Source organism: Topomyia yanbarensis, chromosome 2 (assembly GCF_030247195.1).
Source record: "Topomyia yanbarensis strain Yona2022 chromosome 2, ASM3024719v1, whole genome shotgun sequence".
In the NCBI taxonomy this organism is placed as follows: Eukaryota; Metazoa; Arthropoda; class Insecta; order Diptera; family Culicidae; genus Topomyia; species Topomyia yanbarensis.
The window spans coordinates 252795065-252812294 of NC_080671.1; the positions used below are offsets into that span (position 1 = coordinate 252795065).

At 40.3% G+C, this 17230-nt stretch overlaps 2 protein-coding genes across 3 annotated transcripts; one reads left to right on the forward strand and one right to left on the reverse strand.

The window, feature by feature from the left end:
- The first annotated feature begins 718 nt into the window (after positions 1 to 718).
- On the forward strand, positions 719 to 2677 carry LOC131680245 (uncharacterized). The gene has a single exon (XM_058960964.1). It carries the CDS (start codon positions 719 to 721, stop codon positions 2675 to 2677), a length of 1959 nt encoding a protein of 652 aa, XP_058816947.1.
- A 2144-nt stretch (positions 2678 to 4821) lies between these two features.
- LOC131678438 (uncharacterized) lies at positions 4822 to 15746 on the reverse strand. 2 transcript variants are annotated; one of them, XM_058958597.1, is made up of 3 exons: positions 13151 to 15746; positions 13024 to 13089; positions 4822 to 12970 (listed from the first exon to the last, which is right to left on the reverse strand). In XM_058958597.1, the coding sequence occupies exon 3, from the start codon at positions 12834 to 12836 to the stop codon at positions 6102 to 6104; it is 6735 nt and encodes a 2244-aa protein (XP_058814580.1). In that variant the 5' UTR covers positions 12837 to 12970; positions 13024 to 13089; positions 13151 to 15746; the 3' UTR covers positions 4822 to 6101. The 2 variants fall into 2 exon arrangements, with proteins under 2 accessions (XP_058814580.1, XP_058814579.1); XM_058958596.1 differs by having other exon boundaries at positions 13024 to 15746.
- Between the last annotated feature and the right edge of the window lie 1484 nt (positions 15747 to 17230).

Here is a 17230-nt window from a genome sequence, read left to right on the forward strand (position 1 = left end):
CAGTTTATCTGACTGAACCTTTTTAATCTCGGTTACGGCCGAGTAACGTTTTGTCAGCTCCCGTGCAACAGTTATGCTGTTTAACGGTTTATTTTTGGGCCGAAAGTATACCACCCAAGGACCAGCGGATCCATTCTGGTAAACCTTAACTCGGGGGGGCTGTGAGACATTGGGGGGAAGTGGATCGACCATAACATTATCTGTCTCAGTATCAGATTGTTGGAGCTCACTTCAATATTTGCTTGCTTAGCCAGGGTTTCCCTAACACAGACGACGGAGCTGATATACTGGCATCGTGCAATCGTTTTTAATGTGCTATAAAAAGAGTCTCGCTATGTGTGCAGTTGTTCAGTTGCTTTCGGAATTTGTCCAATATAACAAGTAAACCATCCAACGTCTTTCGTGTTCGAGTACCGAAAATTGTCCTTCAATCGACCTTCATGGGAAGGCAATTTTGTAAAGAATTGTTTGAAATTATTCCACCACTGGATCTCTGCTGCTGCTGTTTCCACCTTTAAGCCATTGCTGATCGTTAGAACATCGTGGGGTCTCGGTGAGCGGCAACATATTGGTGCCGTGACCAGGATTAAATCGAACAGTGTGCTGCTCATCGCGCTATTGGATCACCCGTACTTCCTACCTAACGATACCATCGCACATCAAACAAGGTGATACAAAGAAGCAAATTTTCGTCAGCTTTCGCATATTGAATAGAATAATGGATCAGCAACTAAAGGGTACGCTGGTTTCACGGAGAGACACAATGATAACTGCGCTCAGTCGGGCGGAGGCTTTCATAGCAGATTTCAATATCGAACGTGATCAAATTCAAGTAGCTTTGCGACTGCAGTATCTAGACAAAATGTGGGCGACTCTGGAGGCCGTTCAAGGTCAGCTGGAGGACATTGAAACTACTAATGAAGGTAAGAGGTTGCTTGCCGATGTTCGAGCAAATTTTGAGCCTCGACTGTTCAAAACTAAGGCCAGCCTTATCGCAAAACTCCCTTCTCAAAATGGGAACGTTTCTGTGCCGCCAGTCGCACATTCCAGTACTTCTCTAACGGGCATTAAACTACCTACGATTACGCTTCCCGAATTTGATGGCGATTACAACCAATGGCTTGCATTTCACGACACGTTTTTAGCCCTTATTCATTCGAATCCTGAGGTTCCAGATGTGCAAAAGTTTCATTATTTAAGGGCCGCTGTCAAGGGCGAAGCTGCACAGTCAATAGAATCGATCGCTATTAGTTCTGCCAATTATAAGCTCGCTTGGGAAGCGTTGGTGAGTCGATATGATAATGAATACCTCCTGAAGAAACGTCATTTACAGGCCTTGTTCAGTATACCATGTATGCAAGTGGAAAATCCAGCAGAACTCCACAGATTAGTAGACGAATTTGAACGCCATGTCAAAATATTACATCAACTGGGTGAGCCAACAGACCAGTGGAGCACAATATTGGAGCATTTACTCTGCATTCGCTTACACGATGACTGTATTAAGGTTTGGGAGGACCATGCGTCAACACTTACGGATCCCAACTATAGATGTTTGGTTGAGTTCCTGCATCGTCGAGTAAGGGTGTTGGAATCAATCTGCGCCAACCATCATGGATCTTCATCTGGTTCTTGTATGCAAGGGCAACCAGAGCAGATACCTTGTCAGTTTAATTCTTCGTCATATGCTACTACATCTAACTTCCATGACAGCTGTTTGGCCTGCAACCAACCGCATCCGCTAATAAGATGTGAAGTGTTTCATCGGCTTTCGTTGCCCGAGCGACAGCAGTTCGTATACTCCAAACGCTTGTGTCACAATTGTTTGAGAGCTGATCACATCGTTAGAAACTGCTCGTCTAGTTACAACTGTAGGAAATGCAATCGTCGTCACCATACGCTGCTCCACCCAAATTCTTCGGACGGCCTTGCGAGTACAGATTCTTCGGTTCATCTCACCATTCAACCAACGACCAGCCCATCCCCATCTGCGGAAACTACTGTTGGAACAAATAAACAAGCGACAATGTTACAGTCCGGAAATCTCCCACACGTTGAGGTGAGTGCATCAATGCGAGGTCAAGCTGAAAATGTATTTCTGATGACAGCCGTGGTGACGATCATAGATTCACATGGGCAACACCATTCAGCTCGAGCACTGTTGGATAGTGCATCGCAACCTAACCTAATTTCCGCACGATTAGCCAGTGTGTTGCAACTGAAGAGGAACAGTACCTACGTAACAATCCATGGAGCAGGTAATTTAGCAAAACCGGTACGTCAATCTGTCACCACTGAGATCAGATCGAGGCGTGGACACTTTTCATGTGTTGCCGATTTTCTCGTGATGGATGTTGTAACATCCAGCCTCCCAAAACAAAACGTATCCACAGCAGGCTGGAAAATTCCGAGTGACGTGGTTTTGGCCGATCCTTCGTTTAATCAAAGTCAGCCGATAGACTTAATACTAGGTGCAAAACATTTCTGTTCCTTTTTCCCCAGTGCGGCCCGTATGCAGTTAAACGAGAATCTTCCAAATTTGGTTGACAGCGTGTTTGGTTGGGTAGTATCCGGTGCAGTTAATTCAACCCACGCAGATGGCAACTCATTATCGCAACCAGCCCATCAAATCAGTGAAAGAGCTTCGCCAGAGCTCAATTCATTCCAAAATAATTAAGTTACCTGTTCAAGGCGGCGGATATCGTCATCGTCAAACTGTTCATGGTTCATCATCCTGTTTCGACCACTCATTCTTCAGTGCCAGTTACTACCAGTTAATCGCCAGCGTTCCGTATATCGTATAATGTCATTTTGGATTCAAAGTTTTGAATTAAATAATTCAAGGCGGTGGGCATGTTGGAGCTCACTTCAATATTTGCTTGCTTAGCCAGGGTTTCCCTAACACAGACGACGGAGCTGATATACTGGCATCGTGCAATCGTTTTTAATGTGCTATAAAAAGAGTCTCGCTATGTGTGCAGTTGTTCAGTTGCTTTCGGAATTTGTCCAATATAACAAGTAAACCATCCAACGTCTTTCGTGTTCGAGTACCGAAAATTGTCCGTCAATCGACCTTCATGGAAAGGCAATTTTGTAAAGAATTGTTTGAAATTATTCCACCACTGGATCTCTGCTGCTGCTGTTTCCACCTTTAAGCCATTGCTGATCGTTAGAACATCGTGGGGTCTCGGTGAGCGGCAACACAGATATATGTTCTTCTTCCCCATAGTATTCGTCTTCGGAGGGTGATCCTTCTGTTTGTTCCATTTTGTTGCGGGAGCAACACGCTCGACCGCACTGTTTAACTTAAATCAAAATAAAAAATCAAAAGCAATAAAAAGAGAAAAAAAATCGATAAGAAAAGTAAAAAACGAAACACGTCACCAGTTGGTTTCTGACGAGCTGGTAGGTGAATTGATCCTTCGTTTGTTTTATCCGTCACCCACGTGACCTTCACACAATAGAGCTGATATAGCTCGTCTAAACAAAGCCGTCTTTCAGGCAAGAAAACTGTTTAGTAACTTCACTGCACTACCTTTACCTTCGCAGGTAATAATTATCACTCGCGGGACTGTTTATTAGTAACGCTTTACTGCAGCCTCTGCCACAGCAAGCACCTTCGTACTACCGAAAAAACTAAACCACACCGGAGAGAACAAAAATCACTTGTTTCCCCGTACAAAGTTGGGTTACGAATGATAATTTCACAGTTGTCTAATAGCATCAATATCAAATTCCTGCCTGAAAACATTCCAATAGAAAATTCCAGAGTTCTGTAATCAATCATAATCCTCAGATTTCTTTTCAAATTGAGCTCGCTTTTGTAGAGATGTACTGTAATAAGGGTCCTTATTTAATAGGAAGCGAAGTTAAAATTGATTTAATGTCTATGAAACATAGAACTGCTAACCAAAAAAATGCATAACTTTCAACATTTGCTAAAAATGTTTTGCTTTTCTCATACACTCTAAAATTCGTCAATCTAATCCCGACCCGGAGGGCCAAGTGTCATATGCCAATCGACTCAGTTCGTCGGGATCGGAAAATGTCCGTGTGTGTATGTGGAAAAAAATGTGACCTCGGTTTCTCAGAGATGGCTAGACCGATTTGCACAAATTTAGTCTCAAATGAAAGGTACAACGTTCCCATCGGCTGCTATTGAATTTTTTATTGATTGGACTTCCGGTTCTGGAGTTACGAGTTGAAGAGTGCAATCACACAGCAAATTCCCAAATAAACTGAAATGAAAAATTTTCAAAATCAAATTTGTATTTTTGATGCCAAATGACTTTAAAATGCATGAAACATTGAGATGTTTGACAAAAATTGACTTTTTTGGACTTTTGTACATTTTGCCTTGCTCATATAGAAAGGTTGTGCAATCATGCTAAAAATCGACAATCATACCGGCCCGGAGGGAGTATGCAGTGAGGGGTTGCTACTTTAAAATTAAAACTAGTTTAAAATTTTCATAGCAAGTTGAAAATTTTCGGCAGGACCCGGACCTCCCGGATCTTTCTCCATGATCCGCCGCTGGTTTCAAGTTATGTTTCAGTATCACATAGTATCTCAAGATCGTGGCTGTCGATCCATTGTATGTATGTGCAAATCGTACTGAACATGTAATATTCATTTCCACCATTGTATTGAACATAACCAGCCATGGAATCGTAGTCTGGACAAATGAGAAAAGCACAATTGCACCACTAGGTGGATTAAGACAGGTTTTTATTTTGGGAATGCGTCGATTTGAGACGAAAACGTAATATGATTAATAACGAGGATAACACTTTCCGAATGTAGAGAGAAATTTATGAAAAATGACGATTTCCATTCGACTCTAGCAGGTCCTGATCGATTTTGATGAGCATTTGATTTTTGTTGTATGGCCAATTATATGTATAGGTCAAATGCTCAAAAGCGGTAATTTAAGGTCAAGATAGCATCATTTTTTGAAACCGCCAATTTCGGAGGTTTAGTATTTTCGATGAGTTTTACAAACGTTAAACAGTGCGTCCAAGAAGTATTTATGGTGAATTTTCTCAGGTTAACATTCATGACTACAATAAAGACTCAACAAATTCGCTAAAGACACGAACTCTGTTGCTATTTTCTGAAAAATAATCCTGCTTAATTTTATAACTTCAAAAATTTTGGTTTCCGAATTATGCCGTTTAGACAGTAAGATAGATTTTCACCAAACCCCCACCAAACCGAATTTCTGGCTACGCCGCTGACTTCAAGTAAGTAGAAACAAAGTCGTTCTACATTCGTTCACAAGAAACTTCTTCGAATGCTCAATATCTATTATAATACATTGAAACCCCAATTTTATCAGCCAAATATGAACATATCTTTGATGGGCTCTAGCAGACGAACAAGACTGAATTCGAGTAAATCCTTTCTTAAGCATGTTTTCCTTATCATGAAGATGGAAATATGCAAAAATAAAAAGTTCATCATAATCAGAAATAGTTATCAGACCACATAAAGGTACGGGAGGAATATTTTAACAGCTTCAGTTTATTATAAAGAAAAAAAAGCCCGATTTAGTCAATGTCCCCATTTTGTCAGCCTAAAATACACCATGAGACTGATAAAAATGGGTCTTTATTGTATGTATTATTCACTGTGTATCACATTAATAGGTACATTTCATTTTTGGAGATTTTTTATTGCATCGAACTACAACAATTTTTAGGTAGTTGTTGCCAATAGTCTTTCGGAGTCCTGGATAGCAAACTCAGCTTTAACGATTGAGTCAGCTCAAAGCTGTAAGGAGTAAATTTTATTATTTCATTCTGGTTTCAATTTTATATCCCTACATTTAAGTCTCCAAATTCCCTTTCCTATCGACAACAACTCTATTGACAACAATTCCAATTTAAGATCTGAAATTCAAAATAGTTATTAATATTCAAACCTTAATTTAATTTCAATTTAGAAATTCACGTGTAAACCTTTCAATGCTAATCTTTCTTACATTACTAACTTCTTCTTTCTCCTATACGTAACCAATAACCATAATGACATTTCATTTCATCTTCCTTCATTTCACAGTGGGAACCCGAGTAAAATATATTCCGCTAACATTCTCCCCCTTATGACACTAGAACCTCTCCTTCGGTGTCATCGCTTCCCACATCTAACACCGCTAACTTTACGGCAGGTCTCTGAAGAATTCCGCTGGCAGTTAGCACATCTGCTCGCCGAACAGTGCCATCGCTGCCCGGGTACGTTCGAACCACCCGTCCCCTTAACCATCTGTTCCTTATTTTCTCATCGGCTATCATCACGAGCTCGCCTTCCCTGATCGGTTGGATGCTGTGAAACCATTTCGTCCGTCTCGTGATTGTCGGTAAATATTCTTTGATCCATCTGTGCCAGAATTTATCCAAAATATGCTGGATCATATTCCAGCTTCCTCTTAGTGCAGCGCGTTCATCTACTGGATCTTTGATAGGCTGCCTGACCCCAGTTGAACTCATTATCAAGAAATGATTTGGGCACAACGACTCCTGATCTGCGTTTTCTAATGGTACGAAAGTCAGAGGACGGGAGTTAACTATATGTTCAGCTTCAGTTAACAACGTCACCAGAGATTCTTCATCTAACTTCCGTTCATTTGGCAAAAATCCTAATGCAGTCTTCACCGATCGGACCATCCTTTCCCAACAGCCACCCATATGAGGTGCTCCTGGAGGATTGAAACGCCACCTCGTATGAGCATCCGTAAATGTGCTGCTAAATGTACTGTTTATTCTCGTAATTTCAGCCGCCAACTCTCTGCTCGCACCAAGGAAGTTCGTACCATTATCACTGTAGATCTCCTGAGGAGCACCACGCCGAGCAATGAAACGGCGTATAGCTTTTTTACAGGAATCCGTGGACAAACTAGACACAACCTCGAGATGAACAGCTCTGATTGTAAGGCAGGTAAAAAGAGCCACCCAACGCTTCACAGTCGTTCGTCCGATTTTAATGAAATACGGTCCGAAATAATCGATTCCTACAAAGGTAAATGGACGGAGAAATGGTGTCAACCTTATTTTCGGCAGAGGTCCCATCTTCGGTGCTAGTGGAATAGACTTGTAAACACGGCACCACATACAATTTCTTCTCGCTAAACGTACTAAGACCCGTAATCTAAAAATGTAGAATCGTTGCTTTATCTCGTTTACCACAGTTTCGTCGTTGGCATGTCGCCATTCTCTATGGTACCAGTCAATTAACAACTCCGTAATTCGATGTTTTTTGGGTAGAATAATAGGGAATTTTGTATCAAATGAAAGAAAGTCGGATTTTGCACTGCGGCTATCAACTCTGAGAACTCCAAATTCATCTAGTGCTGGTGGTAAGTTGGCAATCTCACTTGACCTTTCCAAGTTTCTTTGTTTCTCTGGGGGGACAAGCAAGTTGGTTTTCAGTATAACTACTTCATCCGGGTATGCTTCGGACTGCGCCAATCGCCATAGACTCCGTTCAGCTTTTCGTAACTCCTCTCTAGTAAGTCCTCCTGCTGGCAAAACATCCTCTTTATCTCGTCGGGTCTGAACATCAATGAAACGATGGACACAAGCGATACACCGCAACAGCCGCTCCCACTTCGAGAATCTATCGATTTGTATGGCGGGTTTTACAACAAAGTGGTTGCAGACGAATGCTGGACGCAGTTCTTCGGTTGTTTCCACTACAGTTACTCGACAATCTTTCGGCCACTCTTCCTTTTCATCACCCAGGAACGCGGGGCATTGATACCAACGACTGTTTGAGTCAAATGATGGACCTTTTCCCCACTTAGTTGCCTCATCAGCGACATTAAGTTTGGAAGGCAGCCAACGCCACTCTGTTGGATTTGACAAACTTAGAATTTCGTTAACGCGAAACGCTACGTACTGACGATAACGGCGTAGGTCAGACTTGATCCAAGAATTCACTGTGCTTGAATCACTCCAGAAATACGTTCGTTTAATTTGCAGTGAATGTCCTTCCTCGACAGTTTTCCTTAGGCGAGCTCCTAGCACCGCAGCCTGTAGTTCTAAACGGGGTATAGTGAGTGGTTGGAGTGAAGCAACCTTTGTTTTAGAAGAAACCAAAACACATCTTGTACATCCATGATCAACAATACGGAAGTACGCTACTGCTGCAAATGCTTGCTCACTGGCATCCACGAAAATGTGCAGCTCCAAGGAATCATAGCTTGCGGGGTTGTAACCAGGAAAGTAACACCGAGGGATCATAACAGTGTTCAGCTTTTGAAGCATCGTCAACCATTCAGTCCATCGGTGTATTAGGTCATGCGGTATCTTCTCGTCCCAACCAGTATTTGTACGCCATACATCTTGGACAAGAATTTTTCCATGAATAATAAACGCCGTGACTAAACCGAGCGGATCGTAGATGCTCATCACCACTTTCAGCAATTCCCTTTTCGTAGGTATACTATCACCTTCGACTATTTGTTGCACGTCATTGCTGAATATCACTGAGAATGAGAACATGTCTTCTTCTGGTAGCCATATCATCCCTAACAGGCGCTCATAGCAACTCTCTTTGTCCAACATGAATCGCTTTTCCTTACTCAGGTTTGTTCCGCCAATTTTTTCCAATACCCTTGTACTATTTGATTGCCAATTACGAATGTGAAATCCTGCTTTGGCATGTATCTTTGCTACATCCATTGCAATATCGACAGCTTCCTCTACAGTATCAACACTGTCTAAGTAGTCATCAACGTAGTGTTTATTTTTTATAGCCAACGCTGCTCTGGGACTATCTGCTTCATTCTCCGTCGCATTGAGGTTTTTTACGTACTGGGAATGAGCAGGTGAGCATGTGGCTCCGAAGATTGCTACATCTGTCACCATTGTAACCATCGGCCTCTCTGGTGAATCTCGCCAAAGAAATAGTTGAGCGCTTCTGTCCTTTTCCTGTATCAAGACCTGATGGAACATTTCCTGAATGTCAGCGCATATTGCCACAGACCTTTCGCGATACTGGAATAGTACGGATAGTAGCGGAGTCAGCAAGTCTGGACCTTTCATTAACATTGTATTTAATGATATACCGTTGACTTTGGCAGCCGCATCCCAGATAACTCTCACTTTACCAGGCTTCTTGGGGTTCAATACTATTCCAAGAGGTAAATACCAGGTTCGCTCTGGTTGAAACTTAACAATTTCTTCGGTCGTGGCACGGTGTGCATATCCTTTGCGTTCAAAATCTGCTATCTGCATTCGGACGTTCTCGTATAATGCTGGTTCCTTGACTAACCGTCTTTCCAGACATTTCAGTCGCTTTTCTGCCATCGGGCGGCTATCTGGAAATTTGATAACGTCATGTTTCCACAAAAGTCCAGTTTTAAATTTTCCACAGCTCGTGCGAACTGTCGTCGTATCCAGAATTTCGCGAGCTCGTTTATCGTCAGTGCCTTCCACCTTCGGAGCTACAGTAACTCCAAGACTTTCCACGGAAAAAAACTCCCGTACATACTCATACAGACTTGCATCCGCTGGAGTGTCGCAGATATGCATTTGTCTGTGCTGAAATTGGGCGTCTCCCCCTTGTACGCTTCCGTAAACAGCCCATCCAATTCGAGTCTTCGTGGCAATCGGCTCATGTCTACGACCTTCTCGAAGCTTCAATGACGCTAGCAAATGTGAATTGCTTAAACCTATTAATATTCCTGGGCAAGCAGATGAGAAGCTTTTTACTGGTAACTTCCGTAGATGAGCAAACCTTTTCTCCATCTCAACAAAACGCAACGTTTGTTCGGGTAAACCAAGGCTGTCGACCGTATAAGCGTCGGATACATCAAACTTACTATTACTGTTGGCTCCAGATATTTTCAGCTCCGAGACACGTGTGCTGCATATTGTTTTATTTATGCCACTGGTCCATTGGATGCATAACGACTCCGCTTTTCCGGCCACTCCAATTGCTTCTGCAATCTCCTTTTCTACCAATGTAACTGACGAACCGTCATCGAGGAATGCATAGGTATCCACTTTTCCCTTGGTCCCGTAGAGCGTGACAGGAAGAACTCGAAATAATGTGGAGGAAGTTGGTTGCCTGTGAATGGTTACCGTGGCTGATGTCGTCGGTTCGCCCATTTTTCGGTCGGATGGGGGATGATCATAATGTAGAAGACGGTGATGACGTCGTTGACAACCATTTACTCCACAAATTTCCCCTTTGCACGGCCATCGAGTGTGCGGTGTTAAACATCGCCGACACAGTTTACGCTCCTTAACCAGCTTCCAGCGATCGTCCACACAAAGTCTTTTGAACTTCTGGCAGCTTCCAGTCTGATGCCCAACGAAATTACATGCAGGACAAGAACTACGCACTTCTGTTTTCTGCTCTCCTGTTGCATTATATTGCCTGTAATTTTCTCCGTTCTTCCCCGTAGCAATGTCACACCTGTTTTTCAACTCGGCTTCCCCAGAAGCAGCGTGTGTATTTACAAAAACTTTCTCCTTACCCTTGGCTCGCTCTTCTTTGACCATTTTTGTTGGGACTACCGCACAAGCTGTGACACCTACAGTAGCAGAAGCTACCTTCGCCATGTAATTTCCAAAACTGTCGAGATCGACAATAGGTAGCTGTTGTTGGTACAACGCCCAATTAAACTTTACGGTTGGTGGCAGTTTATCAACGAGCTCCTGAAGTAGAATAGGATTAGATAAGTGTGATACCATACCCACTGCCTTCAAATGTCCACACAAGTTTTGTACCGTCAAGCCGAATGTCACCAATGTATCCAATTTCTCGGCCTTCGGAGGCACGATTGTTCGGATTTTGTTTATCATGGAATAGACGATCTGCTCTGGCCTACCATATAGCATTTGCAATGTAGCCACAACTTGGGGCACCGTCGCTGGATGTAAAAGAAAACTGCTCACTGATTCCCTTGCACTGCCTCTGAGACTTCGTTGTAAACGTAACAAATTTTCTGAATCAGAATAACCGCAAATCGCAGTTGAATGGAAGTAGCTACTACTGAATATCGGCCAATCAACTGGATCACCCGTGAATATTGGTAGTTCCTTTGAAACAACCTGTCTAGCCGCTACCTGCTGGGAAGTTGGACCAACGTAAGATATAGGTGGTGCACTGTTCACTAAAAGGTTCCTGGAAGCCCTGCAATTTTCCGGAAAACTCATTGCTGGTTGGGGTTCCTTTTCCGTATTTCCGAAAGAATTCCTGCTGGTAGAACCTGTAGTGAATTGATATGGGTCATGACTGCTGATCTGAGACCTCTGCATATTAGAATCGCAGTTATGCGGTTGAATATTCGGTGGCAGCAGCGCACAACTATTTCGAAGCCAGTTATTTATGTCTATCTCTCCGACGAACTGTTGTTTATAGTTCTTTTGGCCTACAAGCTCCTGTGGGCCTAGCAAACTTACTCTAGACGACATGCTTCCATGATCAACCGCATTGCAAGATTGGTTCCTTATTTCGCCTTCAGACTGTTGTCTCTGTGTCAAAATATCCGGCGGACGGCTTTGTGTTTGCTCCAGTTCCTGCCTTAAACCAACCAACCGCACCCTTTCGTGCGAACTGCTTATTGCCAATTGCGCCCTCAATTCGTGTTCTAAACTGCGCAGACGTTTGAGCTCATCATCTCTTTCTGCTAGTTGCATTTCTGTTCGAATCTTGATCTCATTTTCTCTCTGATGTTGCTTCTGCAATTCTTCTTCTCGCTGGATTTCCATTCGCTTCACCAGATTTACAAGCTCTAATTCACGATTCCGTCTTACCACGGTTTCCCTTTGATGCTGTTGTTCGATCTCACGTTGTCTACGAACTGCCAATGTTTCCTTTTGCCATTGATCGTAAGGCACACTTCGTACTAACTTCGCTTCATTGGTTGGCACAGACACGTTAAGCAGATCAATAAACTTTTGAACGTTGACAGGCGGAATGGTTGGCGAAATTAGTTTCTGGGGTGAATTTATCACAGCACCTGCTCCTGCTGGATCATTTAACTCCTCTTCCGCAGGTTCGCCGATAGTAATACTTCCGGCTATCTTCTGCATAGAAATCATACTCATGTCCGTAGAAATATGCTGCTTTGTCAACGGTGTCGATGTGACCTTCGTACCAAGCTTCTCGACCGGAATCACAACTGGCAGCTGAGCAGGACTCGAATTTTCGAAGTCGGACATCTTTTCAACGACGCCTGGACTGACATTTCCAGTCTCTCCTATCGATTTCTCGACCCACTCCTTGACTCTGTTGCTTATACGGTTACTACGATGGCTTCGTACACTCATCATCTCTTCGTTCTGCTGGTTTAGCAGTTCGTATTTCTTGTCCATGTATATTTTATCTAGTTCCAACTGATCACGTTGGGACTTCTCCATCAGGGCTTTCTCTTTCGCCAGACGTTCCTGCTGTCGCTGTTTCTGAAGGTTCATTTCTTCTTCTAGCCGCTGCAGCTCTAAAGCGACTCGTGCTTGACGTGAGCTAGCCGTGCTTGACCTGTCGCTTCTAGAACCAAGGTGAAATGGAACAGTTGTGATGCATTTTGCACATGTGTATGCTGCTTCCTGAACCGTTGTAAAGCTTACATTTGCACACGAGAAGTGGTACCAAATTTCACACTTCTCGCACTGTACCATATAAGGTTCAGCTTTGTTTGGCCGACCACATGCATCGCAATCATTTTGCTCGCCTCCAGTTGTATCAATCTCCGACGGTTTAAAAACCGCATCCGCTGGTATGCCTCTAACCTCTACACCGTCCGACATTTGTAGGTTAGGTTTTACGGTTGCTGCGAGCGCTCTCGTCCTGGAACGTGTCTGACGGGTGTTCAATCCTTGCAACATACTTAACGATTGCTGAATCCTATCAACTGATGTGTTTCAACCTCCTACGTCTGTTAAATCTTTGAGTTTGTTGCCAATAGTCTTTCGGAGTCCTGGATAGCAAACTCAGCTTTAACGATTGAGTCAGCTCAAAGCTGTAAGGAGTAAATTTTATTATTTCATTCTGGTTTCAATTTTATATCCCTACATTTAAGTCTCCAAATTCCCTTTCCTATCGACAACAACTCTATTGACAACAATTCCAATTTAAGATCTGAAATTCAAAATAGTTATTAATATTCAAACCTTAATTTAATTTCAATTTAGAAATTCACGTGTAAACCTTTCAATGCTATCTTTCTTACATTACTAACTTCTTCTTTCTCCTATACGTAACCAATAACCACAATGACATTTCATTTCATCTTCCTTCATTTCACAGTGGGAACCCGAGTAAAATATATTCCGCTAACAGTAGTTTTCAAGGGATTATAGACTTCTTTCAAAATTTGGCGAGCTTATTCCAATTCGTATACCAATTAATTGGTATACTTAAGGGTTTATATGTTGCAGAGAGAAAATACTGAAAAATTCAGCTTTTTTCCTACACAATATTACGAAAGCAATTTTTCCTAATAAGTTTGTGAAAATTATAAACTATTTGAAGTTTTTTAACAGTTTTATTTTTTATTTAACCGTGATTTTTTAATAAATAGTGACCATCGCTTCACAACGTAGTCTATTTTTCATGGCTTGCGGTGAGCACGATCTCTCGAATTGCTGAACTGAAAATTATGGAATAGAAATTAATTTTTAGTATTCTTTTCAGATTTAACTCGCCACGCAGATAGCTCTGAATTAGACCCGCTGGTGCCCTAAGACGATTTCGCTAGATTTTCAGAGCACTGTGCACCCAGTGCATTAACGCAAGTGACGGAAGGTTCGTTTTCGAGAGGTTTTTATTTGTTCTTTGGCATTAGGATTAGCGATAATAATTCAAATCAAGGATACTACTGGGAAGTCACCTTTAGAAAAAGTCGATGTCGAAGTAAAATTTGGAACTATGCACGCATTCACTTCAGAGATAGCGTGAAATCAGGATCTGCGATTTCATTTCAACGCTTTTTTGTGAAAAGCGCGCTACTTAAAAAAGTGAACATAAGGCTTTTTTCATACATGCGAATGAGGGCTTTGAAACGCAACAAATTAACCTACAAATTTGGATTCTACGATATTGCTTTCTACAGCAAAAAATACAACGGGCGAAACTGTATTTTTGTTTGTTTATTTAAAGTTTCGCCCTCCACGCTCCATGCAAACAAACAGGGCGATACTTTTTTTGCTAGCAGTTTAGAGTCGAAACTGTTTTTTTCGTATTTTGTTTAGGATTATTAAGCTGATACCAGCTGTAAATAGTAATAATGATCGCTATTGAAAAAACCCGGACAAAATTGGTGGTGTAAAACGTTATTTATTGTAAAAAACGTAAGGGCGATACTTCAATGCTGATAGGTGGGACCGAAAAAGTAAACAATCGTCAAAGGGGCGATACTATCATTTTGTCAATTTCAATAGCAAAAAAAAAATTTAATTTAATAATTTCAAATACTTTATGAAGTTTTGGGTTTCGATCAATGAATCATGCAATCTAGGATGTAAAAAAACACAATAGCTCCTAGATAGGAAATAAAACCAAGTCTGTAAAAATTCACTGTAGATTTTCTTTGAATGGTATCACTGCTAGTATCGCCCTTTTCAAGAAAAAGCGTAGATTTCTTAGTTCTCAATCGCGATGGAAATTTGAGTAAAGTATAAACTTCAAATAGATTAAAAAAATCGATTTTTTTTTGGCTCAGTACAATATATAACCCCTTTAGGAAAATTCTGTTTTCCCACCACAATGCATTGATTGAGGAATTTAGATATTTTATTAACAGAGTATTAGCAATAATTCGTTTGTATGTCCATTTTATGGGCCATTTTTTCGCTTTCCCATTGATTTGGTTTGAGATTTCTAGCACTGATATTGTCCTATGCTGATTTGAGTGATTCTCTGAGTCCTGCCACTATCCCATGTAGTATGTGTTATCAAAAACATCGCGAAGCATCAAGCTCTAAATGTTCTCAGACGATATAATATCCGAAGAGAGTGATAAGAGTAATAAGAAATGTCTCATCACACTGTTAGGTGGATTAAAAGCGTTTTTTAATTGCATGTCACATGTTAGTGGGGGAATGGAAAGCCGTATTTAGGGGCGGCTTGCTCCCCTCTTATGTAAGTAAAGGAAAAAGGTAGGAAGTGGAATACATATTGTGTAATTGACATCGTCGTTTGCTGATTGATCATTGTGAAGGATATGCATACTTTGTTGTAGTTTCCAGCCTGTAATCGCAGGGGCGAGGGGAGGGTCGATATTTCGGATAATTATTGGCACTCCGATGCTGTCATGATGTTCTCTATAGGGTTCGTCGCGGTGCGGATGTGGGCGGTAAATGGATTGTCCGCACCGCAACCGCAAAAAAATAATAAAAACGCACCGCTTACCGCAACCGCACTTTATTTACCGCACCGCACCGCGTGGTAATGCGGTAAATGCGGTAAAATTTTTATATTTTTAAAAATGGTGTTGAAAAATTGTATTGGTTATTTGTGTAACCATATATAATAAAATGTTATTCTTATTCACACGAAATTTAACTTTAAGAGACTCCTCAGAATGTAATATTTATGAAAAAATCAACTTTTGCATTTTCTATTAATAAAAACCGATTTAATCCACCTAGCAGTGAGATGAGACATTTCTTACACATTTCACTATTGGATTAGTTTGCAGAACTCACGAGAAGTAGGTACCCAACTAGAGGTGGGATGAAAACAGTTTCTAGTCTTGCACGAATAAAATCTCGAATAAACTGAATAAATTATAGAAATCCACAAAACGACCGAAATAAAAAAATAAAGCAAAAAATGAAACAATAGGTTTTTAAATTCATAAAATGAGTAGAAAAATTAATGTAAATCAAAGTTATAATATACACGAATCAAATTAGATTAGGTTATTACATAAACATTAAGAATATATTTAGAAATAGTTATAAGATTAATAGAATAAATTGACTCATACTAACAAATTGAATGCAATAAAACGAATGACTGAACATGAAATGCATAAAATTAATTATATGAATCAAATGAATCAAATGAATTAAATGAATCATATGAATCAAATGAATCAAATGAATCAAATGAATCAAATGAATCAAATGAATCATATGAATCAAATGAATCACATGAATCACATGAATCAAATTAATCAAATAAATAAAATGAATCAAATTGATTTATCATCCAGTGAATACAATGAATCAAATTAATGAAATGGATCAAATGAATAAAAAGAATGGATGAACAAAATGAATAAAGTAGAAAATAAATGAAATGCATAAATAAAACAAACGAATCAAATAAACAAAATGAGCTGAAGTGATAAAATGAATAAAAAGAAGAAAATTAGCAGAACTAATTGATTAAAATGAAAAATTGAACAATGGTAAAAGGCTATAAATTAATATAAAGAAATAAATTGAATCAAATGAATTATTTGGATTAAATGATTAAAACTGAAAAAGTAGTCAGATTATTAAAATGAAGAAACTGAACAAAATGAATTAACTGGAAAAAATTAATAAAATGCATGCAATGAAAACAATGAATAAAATAAGTTAAATGAATGATATGAGTAAAATGCGCAAAAAGAATAAACTGATCAGAGTGAATCCAAAGAATGAAACGAATAAAATAAGTAAAATGAACGCAATGAACAAAACGAATAAAAAGATGCGGAATGAAATATTTAATTAAAATGAAATGGTCATATATTTGAAGCTAAAAACATTTTTGAATTAAGAAAATAAATAAACCGGATTGTACGAATTTGAGAACCATTGCATCAAAAAGTTTTGAAATGTTTTTGAAAATCCCTGAGAAAAGGCTAATAAATATGCAATGGACTTTCTAGGGCTTTCATGCTTCTTTACTTGACGGCGTCGTTTTAAGATTATCTGGTGTTTCTACTTTATTGTTGGACCTTAATTAGTTATCATGAACCTGGAACGTTCAATTTGCTTTGGAATTCGAAGTTTACTTTTTGTCACATATTCCCGAAAAAAAGATTTATGTACAGAATAGAATTTACTGGTCCAGTATTTTAACGCGCAATTGAATATAGTAAAGTGAGACAAGGTCACATGTGCTTTCAAGCCCCTTGGACAGAGAACGACAGGTAGAATGCGATTCGTGAATGAGACAGGAAGATATTTCAAAGTTTTTATTTGCATTGAAGTAAATAGTGTGAAATGTCTAGGCTATGTCGATAACATAAAAGCCGTGCATTCAGTTGATTGCAATGCAGTCT

Bases quoted from the DNA above. Each gene is read 5' to 3' on its own strand.
- LOC131678438 (XM_058958597.1), bottom strand. From the start codon at position 12,836: ATGTTGCAAGGATTGAACACCCGTCAGACACGTTCCAGGACGAGAGCG.
- LOC131680245 (XM_058960964.1), top strand. From the start codon at position 719: ATGGATCAGCAACTAAAGGGTACGCTGGTTTCACGGAGAGACACAATG.